The sequence below is a fragment of the Temnothorax longispinosus genome, chromosome 7 (genome assembly GCF_030848805.1).
Source record: "Temnothorax longispinosus isolate EJ_2023e chromosome 7, Tlon_JGU_v1, whole genome shotgun sequence".
In the NCBI taxonomy this organism is placed as follows: Eukaryota; Metazoa; Arthropoda; class Insecta; order Hymenoptera; family Formicidae; genus Temnothorax; species Temnothorax longispinosus.
Genome location: NC_092364.1, coordinates 4116557 through 4132750, shown reverse-complemented (window position 1 = coordinate 4132750; position 16194 = coordinate 4116557). Strand labels below are relative to the sequence as shown.

At 44.0% G+C, this 16194-nt stretch overlaps 1 protein-coding gene across 5 annotated transcripts; it reads left to right on the top strand.

Annotated features, from left to right (window-relative positions):
- Positions 1–245: 245 nt before the first annotated feature.
- LOC139816431 (ras-related protein Rab-3) lies at positions 246–9794 on the top strand. 5 transcript variants are annotated; one of them, XM_071783918.1, is made up of 5 exons: positions 4553–4886; positions 4955–5209; positions 6548–6760; positions 7015–7305; positions 8000–9794. In XM_071783918.1, exons 2-5 carry the CDS (start codon positions 5090–5092, stop codon positions 8156–8158), a joined length of 783 nt encoding a protein of 260 aa, XP_071640019.1. In that variant the 5' UTR covers positions 4553–4886; positions 4955–5089; the 3' UTR covers positions 8159–9794. The 5 variants fall into 5 exon arrangements, with proteins under 5 accessions (XP_071640022.1, XP_071640020.1, XP_071640021.1 ...); XM_071783921.1 differs by lacking the exons at positions 4553–4886; positions 4955–5209 and adding an exon at positions 246–1016; XM_071783919.1 differs by lacking the exons at positions 4553–4886; positions 4955–5209 and adding an exon at positions 3368–3700.
- The last annotated feature ends 6400 nt before the right edge of the window (positions 9795–16194 follow it).

Below are 16194 nucleotides of genomic sequence, written 5' to 3'. Positions count from 1 at the left end.
TATCAAATATATTTGCAAAGATTCTAAAATCGTCTAACTGTTTCCATAATCTAATTGTAAAACCAAAAGTTGTCGATGATTACCTATTCGGTTATTTTTCTTTCTTTTTAACAATAAATTTTTTCAATTACAAATTAAAAGAAAAGGATAAAAGTACAGATTTAAAAAACTGAATCTTCCTTAGATTAAAAGCTTTAAAAAGAATCTCATCGAATCAATATTTGCCAATAAGAAGTTTCTTTAACCAGGAAAAGTATCTTTATGTATAAAATCCTCGAACTTTTTCAATCGGAAAGGAAATATCCGAAGCTATTGGCACAATAATCGACGGTGCCGCGAATCGATTTGCGAATCTCGCCGCAGGATCCAGCCGGATTGGAAGTCGCGGAAAGTCATTCGAGGCAAGACATCCGCGGGGCATCCCCCGGATCAACAAGTGTTCTCTCTCTCCCCCGGCGAGCGTGTACTTCTATTCACGATTATATTGATGTCAGTCGGGGTTGCTGGTGTGGCGCAGGCGCGGATCTTCCCCCGGATCGGGCCGACGTCGGGCGGGGGTCGTACGAAATGGTCGATATTTTAGCTATAGCCAGCGGGTGGTCTACGGTGCGCGAGACGCTTCAACGAGATCGGGCAGTCCAGTCTCCTTATATTCGCTGTTACGAAAACCACCCCTTGGTCGTGTGCCGCGCTGGTCAGAGTGGTGCGAGATATATCGCGAGAGTATACGCGCGTCGTCACGACGTAAGGGAATATCCGCCGTCTGGCGCTTGGCCGCCCCCGCTGTCGACCCCCCTCCTCAAAAACCCCCCTCGTGCGTTAAATATTAATCGATCGGCGGACGGAAGCGCAGCGCAGCGCGTGGTGCATCCCGATCGTCGAGTCGCATCTCACGTCGACAGCCGACGGGCGAATCCGTGCAGGATTTCCCACGATCGCAGCGAGGAGAGCGAACCCGTCGTCCGCGCGAAGGGAGACCAGCTTCCTTCCCCATCTCCAGGGAGTGACTCTTCCAGGTGACACATCGCGAGGCACTTTGTACGAGAGAACTCGGCTCACGATAGTTAAAGAGAGACTTAAGAACTTGGCGAGAGGGGCTTTAAATTCCTCGAGAAAAGTAAACGCGTCGATAGCCTGCTTATTGATTTCTCTTTATCTATCTCTCTCTCTTTCTCTTGCTCCCGCTCTCCCTTTCTCTCGCTCTCTTGGTTTCTCGTGTGACCTCTGCCTCTCTGTTATTTCAATACTGTCATTTCTGAATATTCGCCTTGATTCTCCACCCTTTCTTCTCCTTCTCCTAGTTTTACGTGAAATGTATGCTGATGCGGTACGTGAATTGGGACGTTACCGTTTGTCTATTTTACACCTGTCTTCTCTTCTCTCTCTCTCTCTATCTCTCTCTCCCTATATATATATTGTTTAACCATGTTTGTCGTCTAAGCCTTTTTTCACACATTATCCTGCAGCTTATGGAAAGTTTGAGCCAATATACGTCGCGCGCGGCGATAAAGTCTATTTCATTTTCTCCTCCCCGCTTTTTGTCAGCCGCAAAAACTGCGGGCACGATCGCCTGGCCTTTCATTCACTCGAACTCACTTTCTGCGTTTCATGCGACGCCGTAGAGTCGTCGTGACGTAGGCGACCACGCTCTTGGCTACTTCCGATCAATTCCCCGTTCGACCATTTATCCGTTTCTCCGCCGTCTCCTCCCCGTTATTATCAGCGCTGAGATTTCGCGGAGAATCGTCCAGGGTCGTGAATATTTTCGCGAAAATCTTTCATTAATTTATTGAAGTTAATGAGAAGTGGCGAGGTGAAAGAACAGGCCGATAAGTTAGCTCGCTGTTATCCAACACCCAGCTGAGTATATAATCGGGTGCGATAACTGTCAGAGTGATTTTCCTAGACCTCCGAACGACGAACAATAAATCCTTCAATCTTTTCAAAACTCTTCGTATGAACGCCATAACCAGCTCATTTTTAGATAAGCAATAAATTCATAAATTAACACACATTAATAAAAATCAATTAAAATACGACACGATTCGCCGTCGCATATTGTAGCAAGTATTTTATTTTTTTTTGTATATAATTTCAATTTTTATATCTTGTATCTCAATTAGATTATCTTCTAATTGTTTGAAAGTTATACCGGGCTATGCCAAAAAAAATTGAAGGGATCAATTGTAATCTCACAGGAGAGCCGTCGCTCGACGTAGTCAGCTGAACGTCTCGAATTAATTACTCGTTCCCCGACGTAGGCGCGTCGGACGGCTGTTGAAAGACTTTACTTCTTTACGCTAACGCGCCTGCCTCTGACGTAAACCGAGGCTCCATCTTCCGTCGCCGTTCATTCTACGGATGCACTGAAATCGAAACTATGTATAACTACGGGACGGGCGGTGCGAGAGCACGAGAGAGCGTGGGTGGGCAGCTGGGCATGACAATCGATTTGCCTCCGAAAATATTTGCTCCCTCGCTGGCTCCGCTCTGTCGTCGTCGGAAATCAATGGAATCGAGCGTGGTCGTGGATCGGACGATCACAGATCCGACGCGGACGACGGATATGATGACGATGAGCCGACTCGATTCGAGTCGTTGCAAAATGAATTGCCGAAGGAGACTAAAAGAATTCTCTTTCTTTTCGTCCTCGAATCCGTCTTCACGTAAATTCCAATTTCAGATTTATTACATATCGTGACTATTATATACATTTCACTGGTTTTATGTGCGTCGTAGTTGTACATTTTATGAATACGAATAAACTTTCGCAATCTTTGCAAAGTAATTATAATATTAATGCAGATTTCAATGAGAAACTTTAAACGAACACGCCCGGCAAAATCGGGGCTTTGATTAACCAACATGTAAAGAAGTAGAACGACGAAGTATCGAGTAAAGTTCCTAACCAGCGAAGCATATTGCTACCAACCGCCATGTATTCCTGTAAAATGAATATAGTAAAATTGTATTTTCGAGCGAAAACGAAGGTTTCGCCAAGAAAGAAATGGACTTGTCCCGTCGCCGTCGTCGTCGTACCATCGATTTCAGTATCTACTTGACCTTCGTAGAACGCGCGTCGCCTCAATCATCATCTGTCCAACGAAGACACGCTCAATTACCTACCCGCTACCGCCATCCGTCACGGAAATTGTCGTAACACTGTAAAACAATGCTCGCAAGTGGTGCGCGTACCTGCGCTTTACTTTTTTTTTCTACGCGAACCGACCGTTGTTAACGTTGACACAACACATACGGCGCCGCGATATCGTTATCGCACACGGAAAACCTTGTCCTACTTTTTCTTTAACCGTGCCATGTAATGTACGTGCGCGGGCGTTATGTGTGTGAGTGCGTGACGCAATCTTCCGGATGAGATTTTATCCTCTCCCTTTTACGCCTCGCGAAATAATTACGTGCAGTGCTCCCTGTGTAATTGTCGCGGTCATGTTGTCCTGATCGTATCCGTTTAACGCGTCTGCAAGTCCGAGCAGTGATATATACACGTGAAGACTAGAGAACCCGCTGAAGAGATGATCTGCGAGTTTGATCTGTGATCTGGCCTCGAGTTCCTCCTATATCGAGAATGTCGAGATGCCAATAAATGTTTCAGTCCATTGTTATTGCCGGGGCGAGAGAAAGAGTGAGAGAGAAAGCGAGAGAGAGAGCGAGCGAAAGAAAGAACAAACTGCAACGAAAGGTGACACCTCCGTTAATTACTGTCACGCTGAATAGATTAAATGTCGTTCCGTTAAAATGAATTTTCCCTCTTCTGGTAGGCTTAGCCTATTTTCGAAACAGATTATTTCGCGCAAGCGAGTTCCGAAAGAAACATTGTAAAGTAGAAATGTGTCGTACTGCATATGATTAAATAATTTAAGTAATTTTACGTGCATATTAGTTGTTTTTTTATATTACTTTTATACAGGACATTAGGACTTTTCTGATATACTTCATATAAGCATCATTGATCTGCGTTTATTCACGAATATCTTTTTCGCCGAATATGGAGTCAGAGTTCTCTTAACAAGAATGTTAAATAATTTTCTATTTATGGACTAATAAAAATAAATATTTTTTCCTGAGTATATCTCTAGCAGAGCGTCAATTGGATATAAATACAAATAAATTTTAATTTTAATTCCTAATTTAATTAAGAAAATATCAATGTTATAAATGTATGTATAAAAAAATAGCGCAAGTGTTTTCGCTTAAAATTTCTGAAAAAAAAAACAACAGATAAGAGACTTATTCATTAACGCAACGCCGAAGAGCCAAACGACAAAAACAAATTAAGGCAACACGAACGCGATCGTACGCACCTGTGCGAACCGCAGACTATCGCCCGCAGTAGGCCCGATTATCGTCGTCGCGTTGACACGTCGCGCGTGCGGAAGCAATACAGTGAAACAAGAAACGGAAGATAGAACCGCGAACGTCGCCACGTCGTTGATCGCTCGTTGGCCAGTCTCGCTATTCGAGCCCGAGCTGAATAATTTCGCATTAACGCGATGCCGTTTGCCGCGGACGGAGTGCGTAATTCCTTTATCATTCAGTCCCTCGGATTCTTCTCAGTTAATTAATTAAGCACGTCGAGTGAGAGGAGAAATGATACATTGCATTTTGCGTCGCGTCAAAGAGGAGGGAGTAGTGAATGTCGAAAAAAGTGGTCAACAATAATCGACAGCAATAATTGCATCGGCGTAAAAATCTGCTGACCCGAGGGAAGATTTAAAACAAAGCGCAGTGTCAAACAAACATTATTAAATAATTCTACCGAAATAAGCTGTTAAACACTTAATGAAACAATTACTTGAACAAGATTAGAGGAAGGCAAGGCGGTTGATGAGTTTTAGCTAACGAAATGAGAGGCAATTAATAAAACGGTAAATAAATTACAGACAACAGAATGAGATGAGAGATGACTCGAGATAAAATGGTTAATAAATTGCAGTTAATAAAAACTAGGGCGGAGGGACTCAGAGATCGATCTCAAGAATGTGATTGAGAGAGCTGCAGTATAAGGAAGAATGTGAAGGGGGACACACAAAGAGATTCGATCAGGTGTCACATTGATGTGACGTTTGAGATGTCGAGGAGATGCGGGAATGCGTCCTACACGCCGGTTAAGGATTCCGTTTTCGAGCTACGCACGCGGACGGTTCGGATGCTGTCCATCGTCGACATTACCTCGCAGAAGAATAATCCGGTATCGGAATATCGACTCGATATGTATCCGTTAGCACGAATGCTGTTTCGTCGGGCGAAAGGGCGAAACTATAACTAACGAAGACGAAACGCGCGAGAAAATTTAAATGGACTTCAATTAATTACTCACACGCGCGATAAATTTCACAATCGAGTAATTTAGTCGAATTTTCCGCTTGTAATTTCAGTTGAGAGATTTATGAGAATAATTGCATGCTAGAACGCTAACAATAAGTTGACGAAACGACCGAAAAAAGCTGTAAAACGCTTTAATTTTTTGTATTTTTATAAAAAATTCTATCATGTTTTTTTTATTATGCTAATTGAAGATATAATATTTTAATATTTAATAAAAATACTAGAAGAGTTTTTAGAAAAGATTTTAAACGCTAAAGGTTTTTCAATGCCTTTTAAAATCTCTCAAACGATCGACTTGTGATTCGGCGATACCAAAAAAAGTGCATATTGCAACTACTTTTTTCAGCGTTTTCTATCACATACAGCTACATACAGTCACATACAGTTATATACAGTTCTCAATTCCGTGCTTTGTCAGAAGCACGATTCAAAAAAGTATTGTAACTCGAATCCATGTGCAGTTAGGTATTTATTGTATATTTCGCTTCTGTTATAACTGACAAAAGAGAAACTTTCGGGAAGAAAGACTGTTCGACAAACAACAATTCCCCTGAAAAGTTACAGTTTTGCAATACTTTTTGGTGCCGTTGAATTGATTCCAAAACTGACTCTGCGAGATACCAGAGTAAAAGCTCAGTTTCTCTCGTGTGGCTTGACGTGTGCCTCGAACTTTTCGATATTTTTAACCAACGTTTTCACGAACGTGATCAAGCGATATCCGACAAACCGTGACGAATTTTGCATCACTATAGTAGTAAGCTCATCTATCGCATCGAATACCTTCCTCTTGTCCATCTCGTCCCATATCGGAGCAACGAGCAGTTTTACGACATGCACATGCAAAGCTAATCGCAATATAGCAAGCCTCGTATATATTCTTCCTTTTAAGTACCGGTTTATAAATAAATGTTATAAAACATGAAGAAGTATAATATAATACTTCCATAATTTTTATAATTCTTAATCACATAAATTCTAAAAAAAAAATTATTCCCCTAATTTAGTTTTAACTTTTAATACTTAGTTTTGATCTTGCAATCGAATTCTTTCTTACAATTAGAAATATTATATTTAGGAATTGATACGCGCGAATCCTTCGCCTATGATTTGATTAATTCACGAATGTTTAAATTCGTAGATCTAAAAATATAAAAATTATCTGGATTCGTAAAATAAGCTAATACGAATAATCCCTTTGCAGATGGCGCGTCAGGATGGCAGGGATGCCGCGGATCAAAACTTCGATTACATGTTTAAACTGCTGATAATCGGCAACTCGTCCGTCGGAAAGACCTCCTTCCTCTTTCGCTACGCGGACGATTCCTTTACCTCGGCTTTCGTGTCAACCGTAGGAATCGACTTTAAGGTGAAGACCGTATTCAGACACGACAAAAGGGTCAAGCTACAAATCTGGGTCAGTATATGCACACGACGTGTTATGCTCGTATAACGTAATTTCCTGACGAAAAGCAGCCGTTGCGCGTTTATAATATTAACATGAATTTTTCGAAATTCATACACTCAGTTATTAAAATAATGACTTGCCTATGTAACGAATATATAATTTTTTGAGTTATTTCTTAATATATTTTGAGTAACGTTCCGCATGTTATATTATTTATAATGTAAAATATTGCGCTGCTTATTTAATTGTTGGAATCTTTACAGGATACAGCGGGTCAGGAAAGATACAGAACGATCACGACGGCCTACTACAGAGGCGCGATGGGTTTCATTTTAATGTACGACATCACAAACGAGGAATCCTTTAATTCAGTACAGGATTGGATCACACAAATAAAGAATTACTCGTGGGACAACGCCCAAGTAATTCTTGTGGGCAACAAGTGCGATATGGAAGAGGAGAGGGTGATCAGCACCGAGAGGGGTAAACAGTTAGCGGAGCAATTAGGAGTACGATTCTTCGAGACATCGGCCAAAGAGAACATTAATGTCAAGGTATGTCACGAATTCAGAAACTGACCAATTATTTGATAAATAAGAGAAGCACACATTTCATACTTCTAAAAATTTTGACGAATAAAATTGCATATATGTACATACGTATATAAAAGATGCTTTGAGTTTTTGTTGCTTTTCAATTAATATAAAGTAATATAAATAATCATAACTATTATCTAATTAATAATTATTTAATTAACATGTCTAATTAACAACTTAAGTGTTCACAATGCATTTTTTTTTTAAGTAGGACAGTCTTGTAGCAATTTTGCTTCAAAATGTTAATTTTATTCGGAGTCAAATTTCTGTTATCATGAAAAAAGTAATTTTTCTCTAATTATTTTGTACATTAAAAAAAAATTTCCTTTTTATTAGTATATTTTTTTCTCAGTGAATACACATATGCTGATAAAAAGGAAAATTTTCTCCATTTTAGTAAATGAAGTCACAGTTGTATGCAAACTAATATTTACTAAAATACGGAAAATTTGTTTTCTCAGTGTATCCATACGCAACTAAAATTAATATAAAAATTGAGGGAACTTTTAGATCTCATTTTCGATCTCTGACACGTTTCCAATCTCGCTCTATTGTGTCTCGGAGAGTAGAACGCGAACGCGAGGCATATCGATCCCGCTTTTCACGAGGTCACGTAGATGATCGATTCTTTTTTTCTCTCCCGTTTCGGCAGGCAGTGTTCGAACAGCTGGTGGACATAATATGCGACAAGATGAGCGAATCTCTGGACAATGATCCGACCCTGATGGGAGCGGGCGGTACGGGCCAGGCCAAGGGCCAACGACTCACCGATCAGCCGACCAATCCAGCGAACACTAACTGTAATTGCTAAAAAAATGCGACGACACGCAAAGGAGAGGGAGAAAAACGGGAGATCGTATTTTGTGCGTGTGTCTGCGCGCATCTGTGTGCACGTGTGTGTTACGTGTGTTAGATAAGGCTAAAAAAAAGGAGAGAGAGGGAGAGAGAGAGAGAGAGAGGAGGAGGAAGTGTCGTGTGCGACGCTAGTGTGTTAACTAGTCCACTTACTTCGTCGTTCCCTCTCGTTACATTATTTATTTCAAAATTCGCCTTTCGTTTCTTTTCACCCTTTCTCGGCGCGAAATGTTATATATGAATAATGTACGCTATATAAATATACATATATATATATATATATAAACATAATGATTGTGATCATCGAGGTGCGACCGAGTTAGCTAACGGCCGTCAAATAAACGGTCGTAGTTTTTCTTTCAGTTCATCTACTTGACGAAAGTCAGGGACTTGACACAATTTCCGAAAATTCTAATTTCCATGTTGCAGATACGATATATTAAAGGCGAAAATGCGCCAATTGTCATGTTTTTCATGATCAGAAATAAACGTCAATTGTGATGATCATATAAATTCACGCTCTTATAAAAATTAATTAAACTGAATTGGAATTTAATCAACTCTCTACTCTATTTCCTTCTGGGAAAACAAAAGAGGCGAAAGATCCAATTGAGTCGTAGTTAGTATTAGTCATCTGGATAAAAATAACCTTCGGAGCAACAAAAGAAAATTTCGACAAAAATATCTAATTCAATCATACTCTTTTCGCAGTACTTTTCTATCGACAAAATAAATCGTCAATTTCACATTATACCAAAATAACCGTTTTTTATTGATTATTTCGATTCGTGGCATACATAAGGATTAGCTTGACGTGTCTGTGGCATCGAGATTTGAAACCAAAGGGAATGATGCATGTTTTGATTTCTGTTAATGAAAGGGAGAGAAGGTAGACGCAAACCGCGAGGGGAAGAGATTGGACGAAGGTGCATTTTGTTTTGCGGTTGATAATGATTAATGACGACGATTGTTAATAGCAGGGACGATGTTGCTCACTCGATGTTTGGCACTGTAGACTCACGTAAAAGGAAGTGATTCCACATGTCTCAAGTCCGTGCATTAAGTAAGATACGCCCAGGAAAATCTGACAATAAGCGTCAATCACTCGACAAAACTCCACAAGATTTCAAAATGCCGGTCAATCAGAGGCGTAACAGAGTCGAATTAACCCTTTGGCTCCTACTGTCTAATATGATGCGGACAATGCAAGTAATGTTCACGTTTTAATGTCGCTTCGAAATTGCAATTGTAAGCTGGTTAGAAAAACCATATTATTCAAGAGAATATTTATATTTAAATATTGTCAGATATATTTAATATTTAACGATACTCTGTAACAATTAGTGACATTATTGCGGCAATAAAGGCTCAGCGACGGACGTAAGCACGTTTAAATGTTCACGGAGACCGGAGGAGTCAAAGGGTTAAATGCAGAAGCGATACGATACGTGAGCACGATTTGCATTAAGTTTACATTAACATTCGTTATAATTGAAGCGGTGAGTTAAATAAGTCTGACAATTGATAATATAATCGGATACTATAAACTGAAAAATTGTTCAAAGATTGAAAATAAAAATATTTCAGCGAAATGCTTTAAAAAAAAAATGTTTAAGTAACGTGCCCATTTCTGAAAAAAGACGTCTTATTCCCTAAAGCGAAACATCGCTGCATCCAATTTTTTTGGCACACATAAAGCGCTTTGTTTCAATCAAATAGTATTCGATTATTCATGCGCGCAATCGATGATTCACTGACACACACCTGGCATGTAACTCTCGTAACTTATATAGATACAAAGTGTCTCGATGACGATAATGACAATGGCGACACGCAACGCCGACATGCACAATTTATTTTCGCTCATAAAAATTCGAGTATTTAAATCCACCGACCCGAATGTTGAATTGCGTTTTTTTCGTTGTGACTGAAGTGTATCGTCGCTGACGTTTTAAGCGTCCTGTTCACTTGATAATATCACGAAAATATCTTGAGTACACTGTCAATACTTATAATTGTATTTTTATTTCATTTCACGTTATTCTTCGCGTTTCATACATTGAGAAAAAAAAGTTGTTAACTTGACTAAATATTTTCAACTGATTATTATTTTTCTAATTAAAATATTTACGTATTTAAATTAAATACGACATATTAAATCTAACATGACGTAATTTGATACTCAATACTTTTTTTTTTTTTTTTTAACGTCAGGAAAACTCATGCCCCCGTCCGGCGGTGGGGCGGGCGGTTATGCCGGATTCTTACCGGCTAAAAACCTGACGCGTGGCCCTACCATGGTGTCTCGCAGGTACCTCCCGGGAACTTCATTGCATCCGGGAGGCCCTCACCGAACCCTATCCGAGGGCTCCCTACCCGCCCGAGGGGAACCAGAGGAGCGGGCAAATACCCCGACCTCCCCCAGCTCCCCCCGAGCCCCCCGCCACGCACGCCCGATGGCGCGCGCACGGGGGATACCTAAGCGGCGACGGGTATCACAATACCCGCCGCCGCGCCCCCTATTACGGGGACTGGGTCGGGGCTCGAGTAACCGCCCTCGAGCCCCGGCCCCCCGCAGGCCGCAGGGGTGGAGGGGTCCTCTGACCCATCCCCCCCCCCCGAGGCCCGCCTCCTCCGAGGGCCCGGGCCACGAACCTTGGTTCCCAGCCCGAGCCCTCCCGGCGACCCGAGGGAGCGCAAGTGGAGGAAACCCCTTAGGGAATCCCCCCGAGCCCCCCCGGACCGCCGAGCTACTCTCATCTGGAGACAGCCGAGGAAGAGTGACCCCTAGAGGTCGACTCCCCCCCAGCCATCCCCACCTCCGAACAAGCCGTGGCCTGTTCGGAGGATGAGGGAGGAGGAGGAACCACCGTCACAGGCGGCCCTTGTCCCCCCTTTCCCCCCTGGTGAGCGCAGCCCGCCCCCCCCCATCAGGTGCCCAGCAGACAACCCCGAGTCCGCACAAAGCGGACATCTCGGGGCCGCCGCAGGACACTCTCTGGCCCGGTGGCCGCTGACGCCACAGCGGTAACAGAGACCGCTGCGGTCCACCGGGGAGGCGCACAGGGCCCCGACGTGACCCACGCCGAGACACCTGTAACACCTGAGAGGGCGGGCTCGGAGCAGCCCCACCTTTGGGCTGCTCCACCCCACCTTTAATCCCTTCCTTATGATAGCGTTCGCGGCGCCCACCGGGCACCGCGCCCACGTCACACCCATTCCCTGAGGGCGGCGGACTATCTCCCCGACAGTCACGTCGCCCTCTCTACAGCCACCGTCCGCGGTGATGGCGGCCTTGATCTCCGCCGGGGTGACGGAGTCATCCAGGCCCACCAAGCGCAGCCCGACGCACTTGGCAGGCCTGGAGACCCGCACCCCGGAACCCTCCAGCGCAGCACTTACCTACCGCGCCAAGAGGTCCGCCTTCTCTCCCTGTCCATCTCCGGGGACCTCTATCACGAGGCCCCCGGTGATGGCCCGTCTGCAAGATACTCTTGCCACTCCCAGGTCGGCGAGAGAGACCCTCTCTCTCGCCGTCCTGAGGACCTCGGCGTACGACGCCGGCGACCCCCCCGGGACGGTGATCGTCACCGCCGCCGTTTTCGGGGGAGCCGGCATCGCCGCCTTGGCCCTCTTTTTCTTTCTCGCGGGCGGCGGCGTCCGCGACGCGCCCCCAGCCCCCCCCCCGCCAGAACCTCTTCCAGCGGACGAGGGAACAAGAGCCACCGCGCCGCCACCTTCCACCCTCCCACCAGCACCCTCCCCCTCGGCCTCACCACCGAGGAAAGGGATGGTCCAGCGGGAGCCATCCTCTCACCTGAGGGGTCACCCCCCCCCTCCAGGAGGGGTCCCCCTCCTACCCCTAACAAGGGAGCGTACTTCCCTCGTCAGAGCATCCACTCTCTTTTCGAGAGCCTCTAGGCGCAGGCTTTCCCCCGCCGCCTCGGGCACCCGATCCCCAAATGCCCCCTTGCCTGGGGCATCGGTGCCCCTACTCTTAACACGAGCAGCCGCTTGCGTCGCGACCCCCCTGGTTTCTTTCACAGGGAGAGAGAAGGGAGGCGTCTGCGTTGACACCTCCCCCCTCTCCACCCCTGACCCTAGGTCGACTTCCATTGAGTCCGGCCCTGGCATCCTGCCATCCTCCCTCTGCATATCCTCCATCTTTTTTATGCGAGCCCGTCATTTTCCTCTTCCATTTCCTTAATTCTCCTCCTTTCCTCCACCAACTTCCTAGCGGCTCCCATCAGTCGGTCGTCGAGGGCACTCACCAACTCATCCACACAGTCAGCGTATCCCTCCTTTTCCGCGTCCACCATTAGCCTGTCCTTGCCATCTTCATCTTGCCCCAGTTCCGGGGGGACGAGGTGCTCGTAGAGGAGGTGCTTGACTCTGTCAACCACGTCCTCCACCGACAACTCCTTGACTCTCTCCTCTAGCAAGCCGGGGAACTTTACGAGTCTTGCACGAGAGCACTCTTCCAAGTCTTTCCTCCTAGTCCTACACCCATCCTCTCGCCATTCCTTCCCCCCCTCGCCGCTTGCCTTCAGCCATTTAATCTTTTCCAGCCTAACTACTGGAAGACTAGTGGCTCCTTCCTCCCCCATTCCCTGTACCCCTCCATTCTTGCTCTCCAACTTCCTCTTCTTTATCCCTTTGCCCACCTGAGCGATAGCTGCGTCCGCGGCTGAGCTCGCCTGAAACTCAGCCGCAGTGGTAGAATCCTTCCCGTAGTTGGACGACGACGGGAGGGGAGCCGGGTTACTTCCCTCTCGCCGGTCCTGAGTGTCCGGTCACTCTGGGGCGGTAGCATCTTCTCTTTCTTAGGACCCATCATGTTTTTCCAGGTTGGTTTTATTTCGAGTGACCTTCTCCTAGGCTGGTTGGCTTCCCGGCCTCACGAGCCCAGCCTGCCCGAGCTCGGGTACCCCGGGCTTGCCATGCCCGTATCGGGGACGCCCCCCAGAGGCCCCGAAGGACCTCCCAAGGCCGCCCCCGACCCCTGGGGGGTAATACTCAAATACCGAAATATTTCTATTTAAAAAAATAATAATCAGTTGAAAATATTTAGTCAAGTTAACAACTTTTTTTTCTCAAAGTATATATTCTTTTACGTCTCATTCAGAACAAAAACGGACATTTGTTAATATAAAGGCACGTTAAGCGACAAACTGTATCGCAAAAGAAACTCAATTTTATAGTTCTTGCTGTGTGTAACTATCCGCACGATTATCTATTAAGCGACTCCAGAACGACAAGGTTGCGAGAGGGAGAGAATATCGTTTTCGCGGTAGACCGTAAAAAATGTTATATTAAATCCCTGAGTTTTTCGAGAAACGCTGTCAACACGATATATCGTGTAACGATTCAATATAATTATCAGTCAGCCAATTCACATTGTATCGACCGTAATGGTATTCTTCGCGAAATTATTTAAGGTAGGAGGCATTAGCGAGCATTATTACCGGGATCGACGAAGGCCGAGGTCGTAACAGGGCCGGATACAAATTTCGCTATACTGTAAATCATTCAGAGGAACCAGCAGCATCGACCTGGCGTCAATTATCGAGGAGTGCCGGCGTCCCGCTTACTATACTTCAGTCGTCATCCGGCGTTAAAACGTACTAGGTAAGCTGCCCTCTGTACATAAGTGAGATAATAAATACAAAAAAGGTATCTATCATGTATCATTGAATCTGTAATGAGGTGTAACGTGTGTAAGTTAGCCGCGCGGATTTCTCGCGAGCAGCACGCGGCACGCCGGAGATCACGTGGCCCGCGACACCGAGTGCACTGATCAATGGCGCAATTAATCGATCGCGAACCGTCGCGAATTAGCGAACTGTCGACAACGAATGCGTTTCCTCGTGCAACCGAGGAACTGAGAACGAGAAAAGAAGGGACGAGATGAAAGAGGGAGAAAAAGAGAAGAAATGTGGTGTGTGTAATAAAAACGCGTGTTCGAAAAGCGCGGGTGTCATAGAGCAGTACGTAGAGAGGGGTTTAATTTCGACGAGTTCGATTTTTGCTATAGATACGGAAAGATTTTATGCCAATTATCGCGTTTCCACTTATACAGATAAGCAGAGATCGTTCCTACGTCTATTTTTGTCTACAGTATTAAAATCTGAACTCGTTGAATTTATATACGGGATTTCAATCTCTGTCTTCTTTTATTTAGGTCTCTCTCCTTTTTCTATACTTTCTTCACTTTGAATGAGACAAGTCGAGGGGAAAGTAAGAATATGAGATAAAATAATAATTAGGTATATTATCTTCCTTAAAAAAAAAAAAATAGGATTTTAAACTTGCAATATAATGTAATTTACAGCACTAAAATTTACATAAAATTGAAGATACAAATATGATGCAAATTACATGTAATTCAATATGAATACATTTACAAAACAAAGTATTTTCAATTTCGACAACTCAAATTATAATAATTGGAAAGATATCTCGTGTTACTACTTCCTTCTCTTTATGCGCATATTTTATTAGCGAGAGAATAAGAAGAAAAAAAATGCAAGTGTAGAAAGCGCAGGCAAAGAGGACCGACCTATCGATGTAACCCAAAAATGCTGATCAATAAAATGGCAAGAAATTTTTCCGGCTGTCGCGGGCATCTGTATGTATGTATCGTACGGTGTGCAAACTGTACTATATATATACGCCTAATATTAATAATAACTACGTTAATGATAAAACAATAATCTACCAATACACTCCACACACATAGTGCAAGAGCAAACACACATACGTGGAGAAGAAGAAGGAAGCATCACGTCGCAGGCGTTTACATTGAGAGAAATCATTTGTATAACAGAACAGTTGTACTCTAAGTAAGCTGTATAATTGTAGCAAAAGTCAATCATGGATGTTTTCAACGACTGCTACGTCGTATATGTTAATTGTACGTGTATATGTGCACAATCCGTTAACGATGCAGACCCCGAGAGAAAGAGCGCGAAAAAGAGAGAATAAGAGTGAGAGAGAGAGAGAGAAAGAGAGAGTGAGAGAGAGAGAAAGAATGAGAGAATGTAACACGGGAAATACTTTGAAAATCGGACGTAGCGACAAATGTAAACAATATACATATACATATATATTTAAAACAAAGAAATGACGGAGAGAGCTAATTGTGAATCGCGTGTATTGCATATATGCATGCGTTATGTATGCATGTAGTGCAAGCAGGCGAGAGAAATCGGTGAAAAAAAAAGGAAAAGAAGGAAATGAGCTATGGAGTAAATCTATAATTTGCAACACGTGTACAAATCATTGACAAACAATTCGGAGGACCAATTGGTAGGTAGTTGGCGCGGTCGCGCTTATCGCGATCTTACCCACAACCAGAGATACTCGATTAGTCTTCATCCCAATCCGCCATTACTGTTCGACCTGCAGAAAAATTGGCGAATTGGGATTAATCGAAAAGACTTATACAACGGAAATAATTTCACACTGTTTTCAGTCCATTTATTTCTCTCTATTATAATAGAAACGTGCAGAGAAATACGAATCTGCCTCTTAAATTCCGATCAATTTAAAGATTGAAAATCTGGAGAATGAAGTGCTATTGATTCTTGTTAATTCGTCTATTTTCTGCAGAACAACCGCGTATCATTGTATCAACCACTGAATCCTCCGATAAACTCGCGGAATATACGTAATCTTCGTGATATCTTCGTAATATCTTCGCTCACGTCGCAAAAGAATTATCGGGTGTTTCGTCGAACGCGCGATGACGAGCCCGAGGAGCTTTTATCTTAATTTTCTGCCAGAAAACGTCGAGAAGCGACACAGCACCATCGATTCCTCGCGCGACGTGCGAGCTCGCGACTACATTCCTGCCTTGCATAGATGCATATCACGAAAAGCTTTCGGTCGCCGTCGCGCCGATCGAATTGCGATTTATCGCGTTGGAGTGCGACTTCCCCTTGGAATTGGCGCGATTACGACGGAGCTTCATTGTACGCCAGTGTATCAAGC

Bases quoted from the DNA above. Each gene is read 5' to 3' on its own strand.
- LOC139816431 (XM_071783918.1), top strand. From the start codon at position 5,090: ATGTCGAGGAGATGCGGGAATGCGTCCTACACGCCGGTTAAGGATTCC. The intron at 5,210-6,547 runs GTATCGGAATAT...ATCCCTTTGCAG, and splicing joins CCTCGCAGAAGAATAATCCG to ATGGCGCGTCAGGATGGCAG. The intron at 6,761-7,014 runs GTCAGTATATGC...GAATCTTTACAG, and splicing joins GGGTCAAGCTACAAATCTGG to GATACAGCGGGTCAGGAAAG.